Genomic DNA, 25,058 nt, shown 5'->3' with positions numbered 1-25,058 from the left:
GACTAGTACCAATCCTCTCATACTAGCTTGACCATCACCTGTGGAAACAAGGATCACTTGAGTGATTTAGGAGGAGATCAGTATAAATATGATAGTTTCCAAACTTAGAATGCATAGTGAGAAAATGCTTATATAATATTGTCAAAGCAAAATCTTCAAAAATGTCAGCCCTCAACATGATAACACTAATAACAGATAATAGACTATTATTAGAGAGTAAGAGATATTTAAGAATTATAGAAATGAGAAACTTAGAGCAGATAAGTGACCCGAAAAGTGGAAACTTTTCTTATTATACTGGAGAAACAAGGGTTAATACAGAGTGGGATTCTTGATCAAACAGAACTGAAGGGATATTCTGAATGTATAGCTTCCTTGAAAATTAAAACACCTGAAGGTACAGTAATGATCATAATCTAGGTCTATAATAACAACAAGCTTTCACAGCAATACTGAAGGTGATAACTTCTGCCTATCAGAAATTATGATGATGATTGATTTAATAACCATTTTAGATGACAAAATTATTCAAAATAACTTTTAATAGAATCTGGTATTCAGTATTTCTAATATCAAAATGATAAGCAGCACAATAAATAACCTCTATAGTACATATGCCAAAAACTGCTCTAGGTTGCACTCCAATGATACTGAATGATGCTGCTATACAACGACACTGTGAAATGCATTGTATATATACTTTTTACGACTGTTTCCATATTTGTTACTGTTTAGTGATGGGCAATCTACAAAACACTTGTGAAGAAACATGCTAATGCACTAACTCAAAAACATTTTAATTTTTTCAAAAAAAAAAAAAAAAAAAATGTTATAGGTCGCATAGTTCATAAAGAAAAGTAGCTGATATTTATGTTTGTTAGTGGCTGCGAATGCAGAAACAGTTCCATTACATCAGTGGTTTTTTTTTTATTTTATTTTTTATGCATTTTCTTACCATATAAATATGCAGTATTGTCCTGCAAACTTATTTTAGTAGTTAGTGGAAACTAAAGGCCTGTCAATACACTTATCAACTTTTCAAATATACCTATCAAGTTGCACTCTAAATATAATTTTCTTAAGTCTATTAACAATCCAAAAGTAGTAGGGAGTTTTTTAAATGTTCCTATTAGTTAAACTTTTGGCAGACTGTAAATTTTATTCCTCTTCAAGGAATAAAATATCTCATCAATATAATTTTTTTTTAGTTCCTCCCCCCTCCCAAAAGGATATGCTTCAGGAAAGTCCTTGCCAAATCCACTTTACAATGCTTAGCAGAATAATGCTCACAGTTTCCTTTATGCTTGGGGAAAAATTTTTTTTTTAAAAGAGAGTAAGAGAAAGAGAGAGAGAAAATTATTTACTGTATAGCTTTTGAGCATTCTTCCCTCTATACTTTTTCATTTAACATAACACAACTGTTCGTAAGTTGTTTTATAGATCAATTATCGCTGAAATATCAAAATTAATACAGAGAACAATAACAACAACAAAAATTTAATTAATGGAGATATTTATCTAGTGGGAAAAAAAAATTATGAACAATGAGGAACTGATAGTTCATAAAACTGGCAATGAACTGTCAGTGATAACCTATGTTGCAAATACAACAACACATACCAGTAGCCATGGATATGATCTCAATAAAAATAAAACAAATATTAGCAACCAAATATGTTACACTAATGCAAAATTAGTATCTTCAAACTGAAATGTATTACACATTAATCAAACAGATTTGATAATGTGGCTATAATGAATTTGTATGAAACATCACAAACCAAATTTCACAAACCAAATAGTGAGAATGACACCATTCTCACTATTTGGTTTGTGAAATATGAGAAGCAGACAGGTATTTAACCACAGCTAGGAGGAAAAGGACTCAAACAACTTTACAAAATTAAAATTTTCAATTTCAAAGGATCAAGTATGATTCACCACATAAATTTATATTCTCCTTGCATGTTGGTCTTAATGGTCTGTGTCAGCCAAGTAACTTGGCTTTCTAGAAAACTAATTAACACTATAATAGAGGGGTTAATTCTACTGTTTATGTGACTCCCATTATTATTATTATTATTTTATTTTTTATAATGTTTTAAGTTTTTTTATTCTTCAGATAACCCAGAAATCTCTGCTCTAGAGACTGAACACAGAACTTTTTTCCAACCTACTTCAGATATCCAATAAGCAGGATAGTGGTCCCATACTGAGTGATAATATTCATTGCTCATCAAGACATTTTACTAATAGTGGGATTTGAACCCACCACCTGGGTTCTGGTTGGCAGGTTAGCTAACAAGGCAGGCATAAATAACGGTATTCTGTATAAGTTACACATAGGCACATTTGAAAAATGTTTAATTAAGAATTAATTATTTAACTACAGATATTTCAATTCGCATACTATGAATCATAGTAAAGTTAGTGTAATACGGTTGAAAATCAAAAAATGAAAACAACAACGAAGGAATATTGAGAATGGAATCTCTCCTTACATGTAGTTTGCAAGACAGCACACATTAATAGATTCTAATAGCATCAGTAAAAAACTGATACTATTAGAATCTATTAATGTGTGTTTGCATGTGATAAAAAAATGTGAAGCATATGTATACATGTGTTTTAAGTGTATGTGTTTAATTATATAAATTTTTATTACATGTACACATATGCTTCACTTTTTCTTTTTTTAATCACCTACAAGCACACTTCCATTGATCTTACTATTATCGGTTTTTTTACCTTGCTGTCTCACAACTGCATATAAAGAGAGATTCCATTCTCCACTGTTTAATTTTTTCATTTCCAACTGTATTCAACTGACAATGATCCACAACATGTGAATTAAAATATCCGAAATATCTCACTTAAATATTTTTTGGCTATGTCGACATGCAACTTATACAGAATAAATAACTCACAGTTATCTCTGAGTAAATGTAAATGAGTTAGCAACATAAATAAATATACAAGGATGGTCTCAAAAGTTCTCAGCCTAACAATGAAAAAATGAATTTATAATTTCAAAATAATTTTTATTTTTCAACATAATCTCCCTTAAGACTAATATATTTATTCCAGTGATGCTCCAGTGCCATTATCCCATCCCTGTAGTGGTTCTCAGTAAGATCTGCAAAATATCCCTCTACAGATGCAATCACCTCTTGATTCAAAGAAAAACGCTGATCAGCGAGGAGTTTTAGTTTTGGGAAGAGACAGAAGTCAGAGGGAGCCAAATCTGGGGAATGGGGTGAATGTTCCAACAATTCACAGTGCAGATCCTTTAATTTTCCGATTGCCAAAACACCTCTGTGGGCAGGTGCATTGTCCTGATGAAAGATGATTTTTTTCCTTCTGCAGACCCGATCTTTTCTCACAAATCATTTCATCTATTATTATTATTATTATTATTATTATTGTTCCGGGAAACTCCAAGGAGTCGACAGACTCATCGAGGAAGGCCCTAACATCATGTCAAGAACAACTATTCAACATTCACACAGTATCTATCATACCCTGCCTTGAACTCATTCACGGTCGTAGCACCCACAACAGACTCTGGAAGCTTATTCCACTCATTTACCACTCTCCAAGTAAAGAACCTAGCTCTAACACCCTTGTCAACCACGCTCTTGCCCAGCTTCCATGCATGGCCCCTAGTCCTTCCACCACCAGTCATATTTTCAAAAATATCTTCTGGATCAATCTTATAAAAACCCTTCAGTAATTTGAATGTCTCAATCATATCACCCCTCCTTCGCCTATCGTCCAATTTCTGCAACCCACAAATCTTCAACCTATTCTCATAAGGTTCATTCCACAGACCTGCTATCATCTTGGTCACTCGTCTCTGGACCCTCTCCACTTCCTCCCCATCATGAAGAAACCCTGGTGCCCATAGCTGGGCACAGAAGTCCAGATGGGGTCTTATCAAGGCTCGATACAGAGGAACAACAACTTGTTCGTCTCTGCATGTTAAAGTATTTTTCAGAAGCCAAGTTATTTGGTGAGCTGTTTTAGTTACTTTTGCAATGTGCCCCCTAAACTTCAACTCCCTATCCACCAACACTCCCAAATCCCTGGCCTCATCAATCTCCTGGAGTATGATTCCACCAATGCGATATACTGCTGCTATTCTTTTCACCCCAAAGTGCATAACCTTACACTTTGCCACATTAAATTGACATCCATTTTTCCTAGCCCAGTCCTCCTAACTATCCAAATCATCCTGTAAAATTTTGACATCTTGTGCACTCACAATTGCTCTACCCAACATTGCATCATCAGCAAACAAGTGAACACTTCCTCTCAGATCCTTTCCAATATCATTGATGAACAAATTGAAAAGCAGTGGTCCAAGAACAGAGCCTTGTGGCACTCCACTAGTCACAAGACGTCTTTTAGACTCCACTCCTGAATAAACCACTCTTTGATATCTCTCCTTCAACCACCCTCTTATCCATCTCACCAACCCTATATCTATACCCATCTGCTCCAGTTTACTGATTAGGGTTCCATGTGGTATCCTATCAAAGGCCTTGGCAAGGTCCAGTAGTATCACTGTAAACCCATTACCCCTATCCAGTTCAGCCGTCACCGTGTTATAAAACGTGAGCAAGTTACTGAGGCATGATCTACCCTTCACAAAACCATGTTGGCCCCCATACAATATCCCATTTTCATCTATCCAATCCTGTATTATTTTCTTGACTAATTTCTCTAAGACCTTGACAATGATTCCTGATATGCTAATCGGTCGGTAATTTACAACAGCAGTCTTGGAACCACCTTTATGCAGTGGAACTATTTTCTCCTCTTTCCACCCGCTCGGGACTAACCCAGACCCGAGACTCAAATTAAACAAAATGGTCAAGGGTACTGACAATTCTTTAGCTGCTTCTCGTACAACATGAGCTGGTATACCATCCAATCCCACAGATGTATTGACATTGAGGTTATGCAATAGACTACTCACCTCCACTTCATTAACCACAATTCCCGTATAATCTACTGGTTTATTCGTTTCTGCAATGTCACCACCTGGATGATATACTTTTGCAAAGTGCTCACTCAGTAACTCAACTATCTCAACTGATTCAGTTACCTCCCTACCATCAGCATTCTTTAAAATCAATCTGCCATGTACATTTTTCCTTTTACTTGCTACATATCTAAAAAACTGTTTAGGATTCTCTTTAGCCTGCATGGCCAATGTTCTTTCGTAATCCTTTTTTGCTTTTCTTACCACACTCGTCACCCTTCTGGCCTGCGCTTTATACCATTCATGTGCCTGCCGGTCACCCTTCTCCTTAAATTCCCTCTATAGTTGTTTCTTTTTTTGCAACTCAAGCTTAATGGTGTTATTCATCCATTTAACCCCTACTTGATTTATTATTCGGACTCTAGGTATACAGTCAGCCATTGCTTCATGCAAGCACTTCTTAACTACCTCCCATGCACTATCAACTTCTAGTCCTTGCAGTTGTACATGGCATGGCACTGAACCAATCAAACTCCTAAGCATGTCATACTTTCCAGCTCGATAATTCCACATGTACCCTGTCTTAATTGAAAATTCTACACCTTTAGCCACCTCCCAAGTTAAGACCCTATGATCACTCTCACCGATTGGTGGCAATGTGGTCATATTTGTTACAGCCAAATCCTCAGATGTAATTACTAGGTCAAGCACTCTCTGACCCCTAGTATTTTCCATTACATGCTGTCGCAGATAGTTATCCCTTAATAACTGCATAAAATCCAGTTCCTTCCTCCCGTGTGTCCTCTCCTCACTCCAATCAATGCGACCATAGTTGAAATCTCCCATAATAATCACCCTCCTTCCACCCATTTCTTCTATTTGCTTGTGCATACTGTCACCACCATCTTTTCCATCACCTGGTCTATAGCAGCACCCAATTGTATATTTAGTTCTGCTAGCCACAATCTCACACCAAATGGCCTCAAATGTGCTCTTTTCTCTATCCTGCAATTCAACTTCTATTCTCCTTGGCTGGAGTTCATCAGCTATCATCAACAATACTCCTCCCCCCATTTTATTCTCTCTGTCATTCCTGAACACACTATACCCATCACATTCAATCCCACTAGTTATATCATCTACAGTCAGCCATGTTTCACTAATACCTATAACCTGTGGTCTGGAAGTGCCAACCATGGCCAAAAACTCTTCCTTCTTGTTCCTAATACTCCTAGTATTAGTGTACATGAATTTAAGACCCCCATTAGCCCCAACCCTACCTTGATGCCTTATATTAACTATCCCACTCTGGTTTGTTGTCCTTATTTGCTCTGGCATATTATATTCATTCTTACATTCAACTGCCTCCATAAGGACTGTATCTCTACTCCCCCCCCCCCCTAACAAATCTAGTTTCCCTGAATTTGCACATCCACTACATTCAGCAACACTTTCTCAAGTCTTCTTACACCGTAACCATTCAAATGCAAGCCATCCATCTTATATAGATCCTTTCACCCATCAAACTCACTCCACACATCCACAAATTCCACACCACTCGTCATACATAACCCACGCATAAAGTCATTCGCAATTATAGCCCTCCTTTTAAACATTTCACTGTCATACCGTGGCAAAAGACTAATCATTCTAACTCTCTCACTCTTTTCTTTTGCTACCTCAAACAATTCATTCAGGTCTTCTATCATTTCCATTTTATCTCCTTTCAAATCATTCGTACCTGCCACAACAATCATTTCTTTCACCCTTTCCTTTTGCTCTCTAATAGACACAGTTACGTCCTTTATGGTCGCACCAGGTTGGTACGATTTTGTCAAATCCTCTACTAACACACCTCGTACTAACGAGTCTCCATACAGCACTCTATCCTTCATTTTGTTCATGTTCACATTCATACGTCTATTTTTCCTGTCATACCTTTTATTATTGGTTGGTTCATTCAGTCTACTTTTGTTCATGCACTCTAGCTGCTGTTTTGCTCTTTCTATCGCACTATTCAACAACGCGATCTCACTCGATGCATCTATCTCATCTTTTTTGTTCTCTGAGAAACCATTTATACTATCATTCACACTCTCACAATTTTCATGTACAACCTTGCCGTTTCTTGTCATATCCCTATTTCCTTGACAAAAATATCACACTCACGATCCGAAATACACTTCAGTTCCTCATTCTCCCTACATTTTCTACACACATTCAATCCTTTATCATCTAACCACACTCTGCAAAGCGTACATTTCACAGCTAGTACACTGACTCATTTCTTTTATGCTACCGTTCTTTGATAACGATGGCAAACCTTCATTACTGGCCGCCATTTTCCTTCGCACAGGTGCCATCCTTATTTGCAACGTGTTTTGTCAAATTATACGTTATAACACACCAAAAATAGACGCACTAAAATACGCAAGGCAAACAAAACAAAACTACACAATATTAAGTAATTTGTATCGATAACTGAAAATGATACTTATCTTATCTGGAGCTTGCACGAACACTACACATTACGAATTCATCTAGCGGTGACTTCCCGACATATTCTGGTTAAAAGATCTGAATAACATTCCCTGGTTATTGTTTTATCCTTTTCAAGATAATTAATAAACAAAATGCCTTTAGCATCCTAAAATATCGATGCCGGACCTTTCTTGCTGATGGAACCGACCTTGTCTTCTTTGGCACATACAACCGGCTTCTGTCCACTGTTTGGATTCTGGTGTGTAATCCGTCTCATCCATAGTAATAAATCGATGCACAAAATCAGTTTATTCTTGTTAAAACGTTCAAGCAACTGTTTAGAGATTTTCATGCGAGTGTGTTTTTGATCTGCTGTGAGCAAGCGTGGCACCCATCTTGTACAAAGTTTTTTCATTTGCAATTCTTCATGCAAAATATATCCTACACATTCTTTTGAAATGCCTATAGTCTCAGCAGTTTCATGCACTTTGACTCGCCAGTCATCCAATACCATATTGTGCACTTGATCAATAATTTCTGGTGTTGTTACACTCTTTTGGACATCCTTCACGTGGATCAACTTCAAGGCTGGTACGACCATGTTTAAACTCGGCAGCCCATTTCTTAATTGTTGAAAACGAAGGAGAAGAATGCCCATAAACTTTTATGAACTTCGAATGAATTTCTTTTGGGCGTTAAACCTTCTTTTACAAAGAATTTTATAACCAAACGATACTCAATTTTATCCATTTCAAGGGATACAGATAACACTTTTGCTTCAGACAGCTGTATAAAACAAACTACTTGATAGAATGACTTGCAGTTTCACATGGATGTTTATGACAGATGTACCAACTTAGGGGGAAAAAAAAATCTTGCTGATAGTGTTGCCATCTATGGTTGAGGCCGAGAACTTTTCAGACCACCCTCGTATGTTGTTAATTTAAGGACATTAGCAACATATACTATATATTACTTAGGAAAAACATACTTAACAAAAAGTTAAATTAAAATTTAAAAATTAACAAATCAGTGTTTTCACAGATTTGAGGCAGTTTTATAAAATCACAGTTATTGAGGTTAGGGTAGTCCCTAGAAGGCATCAATAGTAAACTGTCTACAAAATCTGTGTTCATGTATTATTTAGATAGTTTGTCTGTCCAGCAAGATAAAAAATCTGAGTTTCCAAATAAGATTTGGAAATGAGAACCCAAACAAAAGGGTTTTGTATTTACTGATGAGTTACAGAGATTGTATAAATAAAGTTTAAAATTTCAAAAATTTAAACTTTTTTCTAATTAATTAAAAAAATTAATTTTTAATTAGAGTAATATTTTACAGGACACTATCTCCTCCCTCCTCAAATACTGTATACTTACCTTTAACCATGAGAATAGCAGTTACACTATCTGTACCAGCATCATTTTTCACAAAACAAGTATAATTTCCATTGTGAGCAGGTCGCAAAGGATCAATAGTAAGAGCTGAAGTATACTGATCAAGCTGTTGAATATTCACAGACTCTCGTATCAACACTTGGCCATTTTTCATCCAATTAAAATACAGGGGCAAGCTACCATGATAGGTTGAACAAACAACTCTGACTCTAGAATCTTCCTTCAAGTCACTTGGAAATACAAAACTATTAAGCTTTGGAGGTTCTGAAATAAGAATGCAATACTTTAATACTTAGTGTATCTTTAAGAAAGAGTATAGAGTGGATTCATCATGTAAAAGTTAATTCTGAATATAATTTCAAACTAAATTACTATTGAAATTGAAAGCTTTGTGGATAAATTATTTAAATTAATAAAGTAAGGTGCAAAAAATAAAATAAAAGGATCTAGAAAGACTAGTAAGGGGAAAAATTCTGGTTTTTAATCTAAAAACTAATCAGTTTTAAAAATCCTTTAAATCTTCCATTAGATACAAACTCAAAACTTTTGACATGTTGACTTGCTGAATTACTTCAACAGAGTTATGAATATTGTTGTTGGTGCAATTCTTAATATCTTTATTTCCCCTTGATGAAATCTCCACTTTTTTTTTTTATATATATATTTATTTAGGTTTACAATGATAAGCTGGATTCAATTTTTCATCACTTCATATCTTCCTGAAGTCATTTTCCATTTACCTGGAATCACTATATGTTAGCAATCTATTTTTATGCACTTACTGGGTGGGCTATCAGTGGTATATCTGTTCACTGTGTTCCTGTACGAGGTTCCTTGTTTGGTGCAATCAAAAAAAGTTTCCAAAATGGAAAAACATCTGTTGAATAACAGAAGGGCTAAGTTAGTTGCAAACAACTAACTTAGCCCTGCCTGAAGATCTCAATAATAAAGTTCCTTTTGTCACAGAAATCATCTAGACACTGTCTCTTTCCTTGGAAAAAGAAACTGGAGTATTGTCATTCAGCCATAGAATTGTTTAGGTTTAATTAAAAATTTGAACATCATATGTATGAATCTGAATTTCACAGAATAAACCGAGTTCAATCTGTATGTATCTCACCTTTCCCTTAACATATTAGTCTCAATATCCTCTGAGACAAGTAACTTTGTTTCACACAAATCTAATTAATGCCATGATAAGGGCATTTAATCTTATCTAGACAACTTATGCAACTAACACAGTTTGTGTGTGTGTTCGTTTGTTCACTGGCCAGTTTGTATATTTTATGGAAGGAAAAAATTCTATATCCCCAAATAAGTTTGGTTAACTTATTTTCCACTGAAAAAAGTTCTTATTATCATAACATATAAGATGAACTTAGAATTGCCCAACTGCTGGGCTCTATCATTCATTAATAAATATTTAAAAATGATTATTAACACCAGACATCCATGGAATTAATAGAATCATCAAAGGAGGTCTCCACTATCACACACATTCAAGCATATCAAAACATGCTTTAAACTCATTCAACGTAAACTAAATTGAGACTTACCACACACTCTCAAGCAATGCATTCCATTCACCAGCCAATCTCCATGCAAAAAACCTGCTCCTGATCCATTAATATACAGTTCCCAGGGCTGATCTCTTGTTCTAACCCTACCTTCCTCCATTCTGAGAAAAATCTCTTCAATATTAATTTGGTGTTATGTGTCTCTTAATCATATCACCCTACCCTCCTATTTAATGAGACTCTGCAAATGGCATTCCTTCAATATTCCTTTATATCTCATACTCAATTGACTTTAAACCACTTCAGTTAATCATCTATGGACTTTTTCTAACATATCCCCATCCCACCATTACACCTACATGTACAATAATTTGTATGCAACCTGATTAATGCTTTATACAATGGAACCATAACCTATTTATGTCATATCATGGCCGCTGTGAACACAAGGCGAACTCGGGCAGATCGAGCACTACTTCATTTGCCCGAGGAGATCACGGGTATCATGTATTGCCAATCACTGCCACTGTGTACACACACACATATATATATATATGCATCACCCTTGTCCAATGCATTTTTCAACTTATTATAGTACATAATTGTATGCAAACTGTATGTGAGAGACAGCTTGCATATGAGGAAGGATGTAGGCATCTGGAGAAATTGCAGTTCTCTGAACAAGTTGGTGTGTCAATGCAGGGAAACTAGAACTATCAGAGTGGATGGTAGCAGGGGGTGGCCTCTCATAGGAATAGGTGCTTGGGAGAAGGGGGAATACACCAAGTAATGCTGAGTCCAGCAGAGTCTGGAGGAAATAATGAGATGTATAGAAAGTGACATTTTTATTCTTTATACTAATGCTAGGAGTATCCAGAATCAAGGGGATGAATTAGTGCCGCTGATAGCATCAGCCCGTCCGAAGATTATTGGAATCTTTGAGATGTGGTTGATGGAAGATGATATAATAACAGGAATAGAAGTAACAGGGTACAGCATTTTTCGACAGGATAGGAAGGGAAAATGCGGTGGGGAGTACTGCATATGATAAGTGATGAATTATGTCCTTTCAGAGTGGTTTGAAGAGTAATGATACTAATGGTTTTGAAAGCATGTGGTGTGAGGTAGTGGCAGGCAAGACAGGATATTTAGTGGGGTGTTGCTACAAGCCAAGGAGCAGGAGATGTTTAGGCAAGTGAGCTCGTGGGAGATTTTAACTATGGCAGTATAAATTGAGAAAAGGAAACTGCATGTAGTAATAAGGGAATGGAATTTCTAGAATTCTTGAGGGATAAATGTCTTAGGCAACATGGAAGAAGGAATGTGAGGTTCAAGAGTTTTGGATTTGGTCATAGAAGAGCTGATTATAACTGAAATGGCATCTCTGTCCCCAGTTGGAGAGTGACCCTGTAGTTTTAACTTGGAAGATGAATAGGCATGCAGGAGTATCAAAGAGAAGGGAATGTATATGGAAATATAAGATGAGTGATTATAATAGTTTTAGATATCAACTTGGGGCAGTTCCATGGAGGGAGGAATTGGAAGGGAGAGTTATCATTAGTGCTTGGGAAATTGTGAAGGAATATTTGTTAGCAGCAATAGTAAGCTGTATTCCACAAGTGAAGAAGAAGACATAATTTGCTGTAAAGTGAATGACAAACAATATCAAACAGGAACTGCAGGTAATAAAGAGGTTATGGAAGAGATATAAGGAGAGGAGGGGTGGAGAGCAGATGCATAAAGAATATAAGCCTCAAGCCAGGAGAGTGACTAGGATGGTAAGAAAGCAAATCTGGAATAGAGATTGGCCCTAACATCCAAAGAAAATCCTTGGGAATTTTTTAGTTATGTGGCCAGTAGGAGGAGAAATTGTGGAAGAATAACATTGTGGGATAAAAATGGGAATAAAGTGACTGATACAGAGGACATAGTGGAGTTGTTCAATGAACACTTTATTGGAATATTTCATCCTGGAGAAGTAGGTTTTAATACTAGAGGGATAGGGCAGGTTCAAGGTTTAAAGGAAAGTGTGTTTCAAATACTGGGTACTCTGGATGTCAAGAAAGAGGTGGGATTGGATGGAATTTTGCCACAGTTTTGAGAACGTGCAAAAGAACTGACAGCTCTGTTGACCTGGCTTTTCAAAGTCTGGCCATCGGAAAGGTACCCAAAGAATGGAAGGAGGGTAAGATAGTGCCATTACATAAAGGCAGTAGCAGACTGGAAGTGTCAAATTATAGACGAGTTTGTATTTCATCAGTAGTTGTCAAGATCTTGGAGAAATTAGTGAGGGACAATATGCAGCATTGAGCAGATGAGGGTAATGTTATGTAGTGCAAGCTGCCTTAGCTTGCACTACTTAAAAGAACATGACTGCTGCCCAAGCATATATTTGCCTTTTATTAGTGCATTTATAAAGGTTTCACTTGCCTGATAGTTGTTTTGAACTATTGTAGTGAGTTGGTTCTTTTCAGAGATCAAGCAGAAACCTTAGGAGACCAAAACCTTTCATTCAATTTTTAATTTCTAAAGAAATCCAATGGCAGAGAAATGTATTTTACATAATAGAACTTATAAGTGTACTTTACAAAACTTACAAGTATATTTTACTCATAAGCGTATTTTATATAAGTGAACATTAGTGAATTTTATATAATGTCATTGTACATGTATTCATATAGCAATGTCTGAATAATCGTTTGGAAAATTGGAAAAAAATATAAGATTTTCAAAGAATAATTGGATTAATCATAAGTCATCACTATTAATAGAATGGTCATTCATCATATTGCATCATTAATTTGTTTTTTTCCAACATTCCAGAGAACTTCTCTTGACTCCAAAATTTATAAGATTACTATTGTAGATTGCATGTAATGATAAAATTTTGCTTATTTATTTTTCCAGACAACTATTTGTGGGGTGAAATAGGTTTTGGATTCAAAATGTTTGAAATTAACAGTATGCAGGTTACTGCTGTGTTATGGTATCATACCAAATGATGTGTTGATAGTGGAAGAAGGAAGGTGCCAGTGAAAAAGAAGTTCAAGAAGACTGATAGTAGGAGAAAGTGGGAAAGTAGTCTAGTATTTTGTGTGGGGGATACTGTGATTAAAGATGTTCAGAGTAGATAATGAAAGTTTTTGAGGGGAGGTGCATTGGGAACAGTGACTGAGGAAAGGTGAGGAAGTGCAAAAAAAAATTATCTGGTTGGAACGAATAATTCAGGAGGAAGTATGAATGCAGTAGCAAGGGATTTTGAGTGTTTTTACTGAAGTGAAAGAGAGTTGAGTATGTTGCCAAGGAATGATAACAGGGAGCTGAGGAAAAATGATAATGATTATAAATGGTGCAATAGCTAGGATGTGTAGGAAGACAGGTCTAGTGTATATGGATGTATAGAATACATTCGAAGGTAGATGCAAGCTTTCTTCTGATGTGGTCTACCCTTTGAGGAGAGCGGCAGTGTGAAGCTAGACAGATTGCTATTGAGAGAAGAAGATTTCATCTAGAGAAATGAAAATTAAATGAGTCTGTGAATGTAAGCTCACAGATTCATCACATATAACCAAGGTTGGTAGCTTTTTTTACATAGTCTTGGAAACCTTGCTCTAGAGAGGCTAAACGTGGAACTTTTTCAAGCCACTTCAGACTTCCAATAAGTAGGACAATGGTCTCACACTGGGTGATGAATTTCATCTCCCACCTAAAGATAATCACAAAGATTCATGCCCATGGAGGATTTGAACCCACAGCTTGTTGGTTGGAGAGCAGATACACTAACCAGGCCAGCAAGGAAGGTCGTGTTTTAGTAATTTACTTATACATTACTTCGTAAAAAGAAATTATGCGAAAATCAAATATAGTTAAATGCCATACATTTTTTGGTGATGGTTCATTGTATAGGGAAATGTGAAGGATGTTTGCAGAGAGACTGTACAAGAGAAGTGAGAAGATATGGATCTGTAGAAAATGTGATTTTTGATGGACTGTCAGGAACAAGGAGTGAACATTAGACTAAGGGGCAGAGGCAGTGAAGCACATAAGGTTGTCTATGGTATCAAGCAGAAGGATGAACGAGAAAAGTGTCAAGAATGTCATCATGACTAGAAAAGAGACTGAGAAAATAGAAGCAAGTATGATTGATAGAACAAAAGCAAGTGTGATTGCCAAAATGCAAGAAAGCGAGTGTAGAGCAAAAGGAATGCAAGAAAGCGAGTGTAGAGCGAAAGGAATGCAAGAAAGCGAGTGTAGAGCGAAAGGAATGCAAGAAAGCGAGTGTAGAGCAAAAGGAATGCAAGATTTGAACAGCAAGTTGATCAAGATGAGAAAAAATTGAGGTATATTCACAATGAGATTAGACATTTGGTGGTGGGAAATGAAAGGGTGCAAAAGAATAGAATGAAAAAAAAAAAAAAATGAGAGAAAAAGAGGTGATGAATACCTAAAGGGTACTGCAGGCCAAGAAAAATAGAGTTTTTTTGATGTATCAAGTAGAAGAGAGAATAATTATTATAAGATGCTTAGATGAGAATGGTACATTATAAGTGCTGCAGAGAATAAAATTGTGTTCAGTGAGCAATTCAAGGAATTTCATCCTCATAAATGACATCATGAGTGATGGTGAGCAAGCAAGGGGTGGAACAAAAGCAAGTGTAATTGCTAAAATGCAAGAAAGCAGATGTATATGAGAAATTTAGTAAATCTGATGGCAATAAGGCAATAGGACTTGATATATCACTACATGTATTTCAAGGAGTTAATGTCAGCCTTTGCAATACATGTTTAACAAGTCTTGCAATAGGGCAAGTCTCAAAGCAATGAAAAGAGGGTAAAATTGTCCACTTCACTAAGGTTATCAGACAAGCTACAAATTAAAGCCAGTCTGTGTGTCCAGAGTATGGTTAAGTGTTGGGGAGCTGATAAGAGATAGGATACAGAATGGGGGTTGATAATAGTATTTTCTGTGGTATATGGCAGGAGTTTATTAAAGGGAGGTCGTATTACCAATTTAATTATTATTATTATTATTCAGGCCTCCATGGAGTCAAAAGACTCATCTTGGGAGGCCCCTTCCTAGAAAACACAAGTCTATCATACCACTCCTTAAACTCATTGACCATTTGTGCTCTCACCACTCTATCATGCAATGCATTCCATGGGTCAATCAGGGTTTTATACAATGGAATGACAACTCTTTTATCTCTGCAGGACAGTGTCCTTCTCAATATTGCAGCAATCCTCTGGGTTACCTTCACCACTTTTGCAATATGTTCCCTGAATTTCAGGTTTCTATCAATCACCACCCTCAGCTCTCATCTCCCCTACATCCTCCAGTAAAGCTCCTCCAACAGAGTATGCAGCCTCCCATCGATGTATCCCGAACTTCAAGTCTTTACATTTTGCTGCATTAAACTGACATCCCATTCATTTGCCCATCTGTTCAGTTTATTCAAATCCCCTTGCAGTACTGCCACATCTGCACTATTACTAATAACCCTTCCTAGCTTCATATCATCTGCAAACAACTGAATATCCTCCTGCAATCCACTGACAATTTTTGATATAAAGGTTAAACAATACAGATCCCAGTACTGAGCCCTTTTGGACCCCACTTGTAACTTTCTGCCTCCTTGATATTGCCACACCTTACACAACTCTGATACCTATCAGATAGCCAATCCTGAATTCAGTTGACAAACCTGACATCTGAACCCATGTGCTGCAACTTAAATATCAGTTTATCATGTGGCACCCTAACAAATGCCTTTGCAAAACCCCCCAAATATGGCAGAATATGCCTTTCCCTCATCAACTGCTATTGTCACGCTATTATAAAAGGCAGTCATATTACTAAAGCAAGAGCGCCCCCTTAACAAATCCATGTTGACTATCACAGATTGAAGACTGTATTATCGTAAGCTCGCTGGTCAAATTTACGAAACTTTCATAGTTTTTTCTACAAACATTCTGCTTTGAAATAATGTTGCATCTTTAATATCCACTATTTCTATGTAATTACATAAAATTCCATTATATTTTTTCTGACAAATTCTATACTTAAGATTTGCCTACATAATACATATACTATGATTATATATTATTAATATTACCCCAAGACCTCATGGAGTGAAAAACTCATCTGGGAGGTCCTTTTATCACACACACATCTCATCATACCGAGCCTTAAACACACTCAAACTCCTTGCAGACACCACACTCTCAGGCAAGGCATTCCAATCATTCACAACTCTCCACAAAATAAACCTGCCTCTCACTCTCCTACTCGCACCCTCTTTATACAGTTTCCAGGGATGACCTCTGGTTCTCCCCTGATCTCCCACTATTCTCTGTAGAACTTCTCCACCATTGATCTTATAACAACCCCTTACCAACTTGTAGGTCTCTGTCATATCTCCCCTCTTCCTCTTCTCCACCAGACTCTGCAAATTAGATCTTCTTAATCTAATCTTTCCTCATACTCAACATTCCAGAGGTCAGAAACTACCTTAGTCAGTTGCCTTTGGACCCTTTCTAACATCTCTTCATCCTTCTGAAAACCTGGTGACCAAATCTGGGCACAATAGTCTATGTGTGGCCTAATCAAAGCCTTATACAACGGAACAAGAATCTCCCTACTTCTACATGTCAGTGTCCTCCGCATCATTCCCAGAAGCCTTTGTGTTGTCTTCACAATTTTGGCGATGCGTCCCCTAAATTTTAGAGCCTAAAAATTTTAGATCCTTTAGATACAACGGAACAAGAATCTCCCTACTTCTACACGTCAGTATCCTCTGCATCATTCCCAGAAGCCTTTGTGTTGTCTTCACAATTTTGGCGATGTGTCCCCTAAATTTTAGATCCTTATTCACTATCACCCCCAGATCTTATTTCCTCTACCTCCAACAATATATTCTCACTAAGCATAAATTCTGCATCCCATCTTTGTTTTCCAAATTTTAAAACCTTACATTTTGCAACATTGAACTCACATCCCCATTTCCGTGCCCAATCACTCAATCAAGTCTTCCTGCAAGGCCACAACATCTTCACTACTCTTTATGGTTCGTCCCAACTTTGCATCATCTGCAAACAACTGAATATCTCCATCCAAATCTTCGCCAATATCATTAATATACAAGTTAAATAGTAATGGCCCTAAAACAGACCCCTGAGGCACTCCACTAGTGACTTTCCTTTTCCTGGATATTGCACCCCCATACACAACCTGTTGATACCTATCAGATAGCCAGTCTCCAATCCAATGCACCAATCTACCTAATCCAACCCCATCTGCTCCAGTTTGACTGTCAACCTATCTTGAGGTACTCTATCAAAAGCTTTTGCGAAATCCAAGTATATTACTGTGTATCCTTGTCCTCTGTCCAAGGAAGCAGTCACTTTATTGTAATAAGTAGATTACTAAAACATGACCTCCCTTTAGCAAATCCATGCTGTCCATCAAAGATTATACCATTGTTGTCTACCCAACTCTGGATCCTAGTTCTCAAGTTTCTCCAACAACTTAACCACAACACCTCACACAGATAGGCCTATAGCTTGATGCTTGAGTTCGATCACCTCCTTTATGAAGTGGCACAATCTTGCCCTCCTTCAACTCCTTAGGAACTTGACCAAGTGCAAGACTCGTATTAAAAAAATATGTCAAGGCAGGTGTCAACTCTCTGGCACTTTCCTTCAGAATACGCAGCGATTAGGCAGAACTTTTTTTTTTTTTGAATCCTACCCATGCAAACCAGAGATGAGCAAATGGATAGGCAGTCTGAAAACTTTGCAAAAAACAAAACATGGAACTTCTTTCAAGCCACTTCAAATCTCCAAGTAAGCAATGTTGTGATCTCACAGTGGACAGTGAAATTCATCTACTATCTAAAAATGTTCAGGAACAATCATGTCTATGGTGAATTAGAACTCACAGTGTTTGGTTAGAGAACAGGCATCTTATCCACTCACTCAGCCAAAAAGTTACTATTTGACTGCACACATACAAATACTTAAGTAATACAGAATATTCTGAATTAATGAAATGGAAAGCCAAAGCTAATGTAGTACATTTCATCAAGCCTATATTTCTACAGACCAAATATATAACACACACACATCATGCATACAGACAAATCGGCCCTTCAGAACACACGCAATTCACAGACATTAAATACTAGATGTGGTGGTGGGCAGTAGATGGCGCTGATTTTGTTGATTGGTGGTAGAGGTGCGATGTAGTAGAGGAGACGGAGAGTTGTACAATAGGTGTCCTCCCGCGATGAGTCTTCGGACTCCTTGGAGGTGTCACGAATAATAATAATAATATAAATCATCATCATCAAATTGCTGACATGTACCACCCTCAAGGAGAGTACAGGATATTGTGACAGTACTACATAAAAAATTTACATCATTACTAACTTCCTATGAACAATTTTCTTCCAAATTAATCTGTTATCTGTCAAGACTCCAACGTTATCAGATCTTATATTTCTGTCTTCTAAAGCAGTGATTCTTAACCGGTGGATCACGGCTCCCTAGGAGGCCATGGAAAATTTATAGTATGTTTCTAGTTTTTAAAATTTTGAAATCTCTTAAAATAATTATTTTTTGCTCCTTATTTTACTTTCTTTCAAACTTGTATCGTGTAGTATTAATAATCTGAATTATGCAGTAATTTCTTTTGTGGCGGCACCACAAGTCGACTTTTCACTGATTGCAACACTGCGAGTCATGACATCTGCTTACTGGATGTGTGAACCTCTGAAGTTTTAAACAATACTAGTACGAATGCATAGAACTTAAAGTTGTTAAGGTGCTACTTGAGTGCACTTACTTTACGAAACATTCAGTGCTGTAATACTGATTTGTTATTTCTTAAAATTTACCCCCTTATAACATGAACAAACAAAGAACATTATTTGATTTCCTAAATATAAATACAGTAAAGTTTTTACAGTAATATTTAAGTAAAGTTGATTTCTATTTTCTGATTTTTTTGTCATTATAATCAGAAAGTAAAACCACTATTTTAAAAAAAGTTTAACTATTAATATTATTATTATGTTACTACTAACTAGGGGGCTGCGACTACTAAAAGGTTAAGAACCGCTGTTCTAAGGCACATTTTGGTCTTCCTCTAGGTCTTTTTCTTGGCAACTTAGCAGAGAACACTTGTTTTGCTAACCTTTCCTCTCCCATTTTGTTTAAGTGACTATACCACCTGAGATTAGCTCTGCTAACACATTCCTGGATGCTTTTTTTGTCATTATAATCAGAAAGTAAAACCACTATTTTAAAAAAAGTTTAACTATTAATATTATTATTATGTTACTACTAACTAGGGGGCTGCGACTACTAAAAGGTTAAGAACCGCTGTTCTAAGGCACATTTTGGTCTTCCTCTAGGTCTTTTTCTTGGCAACTTAGCAGAGAACACTTGTTTTGCTAACCTTTCCTCTCCCATTTTGTTTAAGTGACTATACCACCTGAGATTAGCTCTGCTAACACATTCCTGGATGCTTAATATTGCTTTCCTTAATAATGTGATCCATATAGATAATGAATAACACAGGGGATAATGTACATCCTTGTCTGAAAACAAGATTTAACATCAAATTTCCTGTACTTCCTTCAATTCCCATTGTGATCAACACTACCGACCAGCAACATTCTTAAATAGTTGCCTAGAACATATGGTGATACATGTGAACAAGTATTTTGCATATACACTTGTTCACTGCATTAACTTTATACATCTGCATAAAGGTTTCTAATTCAGTGGCCAGTATGTGTATTTTTATACAATATATATATATTTTTTTTCAATATTATATTATTATATTTCATGGAATGCCCTTCTGTGATGAGTCTTTTGACTCCTTGGAAGTGTCACGGAATCATCGTCATCATCATCATAATAATTATTATTATTATTATATGGGAAAAAAAATCCTAAACAAACAGCCTTTATATAAATCCAAACAAATTATTTCAAATTAAAAACTTGTGATGAGTACATAAATATTTAATGAGAAGAAGAAAAAAATTACTAAACACAAAAGAGAAAGAAAAGTAAACAACCTTATTTTCTTCAAAAACAAAACTAAAAATTTCATATACATCTTGTAGACACAAACTATGCCAAGTAAAAGGTACACAGGAGATAACTAGATTAGCTGACACACACACGTTATAATATTCATAAATTTTACAAATGGTATTTAATGAGATACTACATGGTCAATGGATTAAGGATGACAATTGTCTGAAGTGATTGCTGTGGAGGACTCAAGGTTCAAATATGGCAAATATGCTGCTTGATGAGAAAACAGACACTATGGAAATTTCTTATAATAATAAAGCAGACATTAGTTGCAAATATAATAATTTCTGACAAAGAAGTAGCTAGGAAAGGAGAATGATCAATAGATAACAAAGGGCTCTGTTCTTGGATCACAACTATTAACTCATATACTAATGATACTATATGCAGTTAATAAGAAATGTAATGATATACGTTTCCATATGAAAATTCAATGGACTAGTACTAATGAAAAGAAAAATGTGCTTCCAGTGGAGCAAAGCCTAAAGCAATGTTGACACTGCATTCCAGGAAGAAGCTAGAGATTTAGGGGTGGCGGTAGAAGTTGTCTTCAACAGAGAGTTGAAGTTTAGACAACATATTGCTCATAAGATTACTTGGCTATTGAAGAACACATTAACATGTAGGGATAAGGAAGTTGTTATTCCTCTTTATAAGGCCTTGATATGCCCACATCTGGATTACTGAGCAAGTCTGGTCCCCTGGGTTTCTTAGGGATGAGAAAGCAGTGGAGAGGATTCAGAGGTGAGTGGGCTGTGGAATGTTCCTTATGAGGATAGTTTGAGGATGTGTGGATTGTAGAAATTGGTTGATAGGAGAAAAAGAGGGGATATGATAGAAACATTTAAGTTGTTTAAAGGATTTTATAGGATTGATGCAGGGAAAATGTTTCAGCACTTGGCTAGAGAGACAGAACAAGGGATCATCCCTGGAAATTGAATAAAAGTATGGTTAGGGATGTGAGGACTAGATTTTTTGATTGGAGAGTTGTGAATAAGTGGAATGGATTGCCAGTCAGTTGTGAGTGCTTTGTCTGTTAAAGAGGGGATATGATAGAAACATTTAAGTTGCTTAAAGGATATTATAGGATTAATGCAGGATAAATCAAGGAGATAGGATTATGATAGGTTGTGTGGATAGATTGGGTCTCCTGTAATGAGTATTTGGACACCATGTTTCCACACATATAATAATAATGTGTGGAAACATGGGAAAGAATTTATTTATAAACAATATTAGTTACATTTCCAAAAAAGCTTAATATGTTTTTCAGACACATTTACAGAAAAACCAACAGTGTTTGGAGTTTCTTTGTATTCAACTGAGAAACCTCCAGTATAACTCCTCTATGGGAGGAGTTATACTGGAGGAAGTAGGGGAGACAAGAGATCTGGGATTGATGATTGATAGAAACCTGAAGTTTAGGGGACATATTGCAAAGGTGGTGAAGGTAACACAGATGATTGCTGCTGTTGTTTATACATTTTTTATATAATATATATATATATATATACATTTATACATATAATATAAATACATATAAATATATATACATTTATACATATAAACAACGGGTTATCATTCCGTTGTTTATACAACGGAATGATAACCCATTGTATAAGTCTCTGATCAGACCACACTTGGACTATTGTTCTCAGATTTGGTCCCCAGGATTTGAAGGGGATAAATTAACTGTGGAAAGGATACAAAGACGGATGACAAAGATGGTTTCAGGACTGTACAAGGATAGTTTTATGAGGATCGGCTGAGAGAATGTGGACTGCAGAGTTTGGTGGATAGAAGAAGGAGAGGCGATATGATTGAGACTTTTAAACTGTTGAGAGGTGGTTACAGGGTTGACACTGGGGAGTTCTTTCGCTTGGTTGAACAGCAGGAAGGAGTGATGACAAGAGGCCATCCCTGGAAGTTACGAAAGGAAACTGTGAGCAAGAGGGTAAGGAGTGGTTTCTTTGTGTGGAGGGTGGTTGAGCCGTGGAATGCATTGCCTGATGGAGTGGTGGGAGCGAGAACGGTCAGTGAGTTTAAAGAGTGGTATGATAGACTTTGTGTTTCTCAGGGGGGGGGGACCTCTCCTCGATGAATCTTGACAGACTTTATGTCTTAGGAAGGACCTCCCTCGATGAGTCTTTTGAGAGGCCTGAATAATAATAATAATAATAATAATAATAAATATCAGTTTTTCCCCCCCTATATCTCCAGACCTAGACAACCTGTATTACTTGCATTAATAATTACATATTGAAATCTAATTTGTGTGTGCATCCTGTGAATGAAAATAATACAAAGAATCTTTAAAACATGTTAATGCACCACACACACTATGAACACGTAAGTAACAGGGCGTAATTAATGCAAGGGGGTAAATCTGACTTATGTAAATTTCAAATAATGTAAAGTTTGCAGAATATAACTCTTAGATAAGTTGGGGACTGCCTGTATATAAAAATAAAATTAAAAAAAAAAAAAATCCATGGCTAACACACAGTATTAAGTACTAATGTACTATAGGTTTACAACCTTTTGTGGGTGGGAGTTACAATAAAAAAAAAAAAAAAAAAAAAAAAAAAAAACAGGATAGTATTAGCATCATTTCCAGGCCTCCATGGAGTCAAGACTCATCATTGGAAATCAAAACACACAGACCATAATAACTATCTTATCATTCCTTGAAAATATTCAAACAATAAATAACTTCAAGGCATGATAAGATAGTTCCTTGAAGATATTCGAGCAATGAAACATTCAGCACCCACTTCAGCAAAACATTCTGCCCATCCACCATGCAAAAAATCTCCTTTTCAACTCCTTACTCACACAACCTTTATACAATTTCTGGGTTTGACCTATCATTCTCTAATCTATTACCCTGTGCAATAATTCTCTTATCTGATATGTGCCTCTCACCAACTCAGGTGTCTCAATTAAATCGCCTCTCCTCTTCCTATTACCAAACTCTGCAGACCACATTCCCTTAATCTATTCTCATGCAACATTCCAAAATCTTCAAACTGTCTTAGCTATTTGCCTGTGCACTCCAATGTATCCTTACTATCCATATAAGCAGATGGCTAGAGATCTGTGCACAGAAATCCATCCATGGTCTGATTAGTGCCTGATGCAGAGGAACTATTGAATACTTATCCATACCTGTAAGGATTTTTCACATTATAGCAGCATTTTTATGGGTATCTTTTAAAACTTTTGTGAAGTATCTTGTGAACTACTCCTTCACCACCACGATCCCCAGATCCTTGTTCCTCCACCTAGTGCAAAGTTCATCCAACGTGGTAAACCTCCTTCCATCTTCTCTGACCAAAGCACAAGACTTGACACTTAGTAACACTGAAGTGACATCCTCTTTCTTCAGCCCCTAGCAGTGACCTATTCAAATCCTCTTGCATTGTGTCAGAACTGAATTTCTCCTCTCAAACTTGAACTATATCATTGATATATAAATTAAGAGAACTCTGTGGTACCACACTTCTCACCTTCCTTTTTTTAGGATGCTACATCCCCACACACAACTTACTGCTTCCTTCCTATCAGTCAACCCTTCCTGTAACCAAGCTACTAACTGATTATCCCATCCTGATCCTGTTCAATTTCAACAGTAGTTTATCATGTGGTACTTATTCAAATGCTTAAACAAATCCAGAAAAATCACAGTATAATCATCTCCTCTGTTCAATACACTAGCCACCCTACTATAAAATTATTATTATTATTATGTGACACCTCCAGGGAGTCCAAAGACTCATCGAGAGAGAGAGAGTGCCAACAGCATCAAACGATTGATCCCTTCCAACTATTAACTGCACTCAAATTTGCTTAACTTTTTGAGTGAGCCATTAGTAGCAGAGGCTCTACCAATCGACCAACCTTTGCTGGCTGTAACCAAGTTACTGAAGCAACACCTTCCCTTAACAAAGCTATGCTGCTCTCCTGAAAGATTTCCATTCTCGTCAATCCAGGTTTGTATTCTGTCTCTAACCAGTCTCTTGAACACCTTTGCCACTACACCTGATATACATATTGGCCTATAGTTGCACACCATTGATCTGAATTCTCTCATGCACAGTGGCAATATTTCTCCTTTCCACTTTTTCTTGGACTGTTACTTTTCGTTGCCAGACTCTTACTGAACTGCCAAGTGAAAGGCACTGCTGGCTCTTTTGCATATTTCATTAATGTGATAGTATTTAGGACACTATCACAGATAGGTTACATAATCTAGATAGCCATACATTTAAAGATGAATTTCATCACCCAGTGTGAGACTATTGCTTTGCTTCTTGGAGACCTAACATGGTCTGAAAAAGTTTCATGTTTGGCTTCTAGAGCAGGATTTCCAAACAACACAAAAATAAACTTTAAAAATAGATAAATATATATATAAATTAATAATAATAGAAAAAAATTCTTAGCCTACCTACAATATGAATGTGCTATAGATATGCAAAAACTTTTCATGTTTTATGGTTCCACATAAAAAGGCATATCAAAAGTTCCTAGCGCATGTCAGTATATGCTCTTACAGAATATTTT

The 25,058-nt window shown here is 36.4% G+C and overlaps 1 protein-coding gene across 1 annotated transcript in view; it reads right to left on the bottom strand.

Annotated features, from left to right (window-relative positions):
* Window positions 1–25,058, bottom strand: part of LOC150097802 (cell adhesion molecule Dscam2-like) — a 208,031-nt gene that overhangs the window by 175,692 nt on the left and 7,281 nt on the right. The window contains exon 2 of the mRNA XM_090407344.1: window positions 8,848–9,129. Coding sequence (XP_090263470.1) covers window positions 8,848–9,129 — 282 coding nt within the window. The remainder of the gene's footprint in view (window positions 1–8,847; window positions 9,130–25,058) is intronic.

This window comes from Typopeltis vanoorti, chromosome 17 (assembly GCF_054136105.1).
Source record: "Typopeltis vanoorti isolate ZY-2024b chromosome 17, IOZ_Tvanoo_1.0, whole genome shotgun sequence".
Taxonomy (NCBI): domain Eukaryota; kingdom Metazoa; phylum Arthropoda; class Arachnida; order Uropygi; family Thelyphonidae; genus Typopeltis; species Typopeltis vanoorti.
Note: the sequence above shows the minus strand (reverse complement) of the source record. Positions and strands in the feature narration are given on the sequence as shown.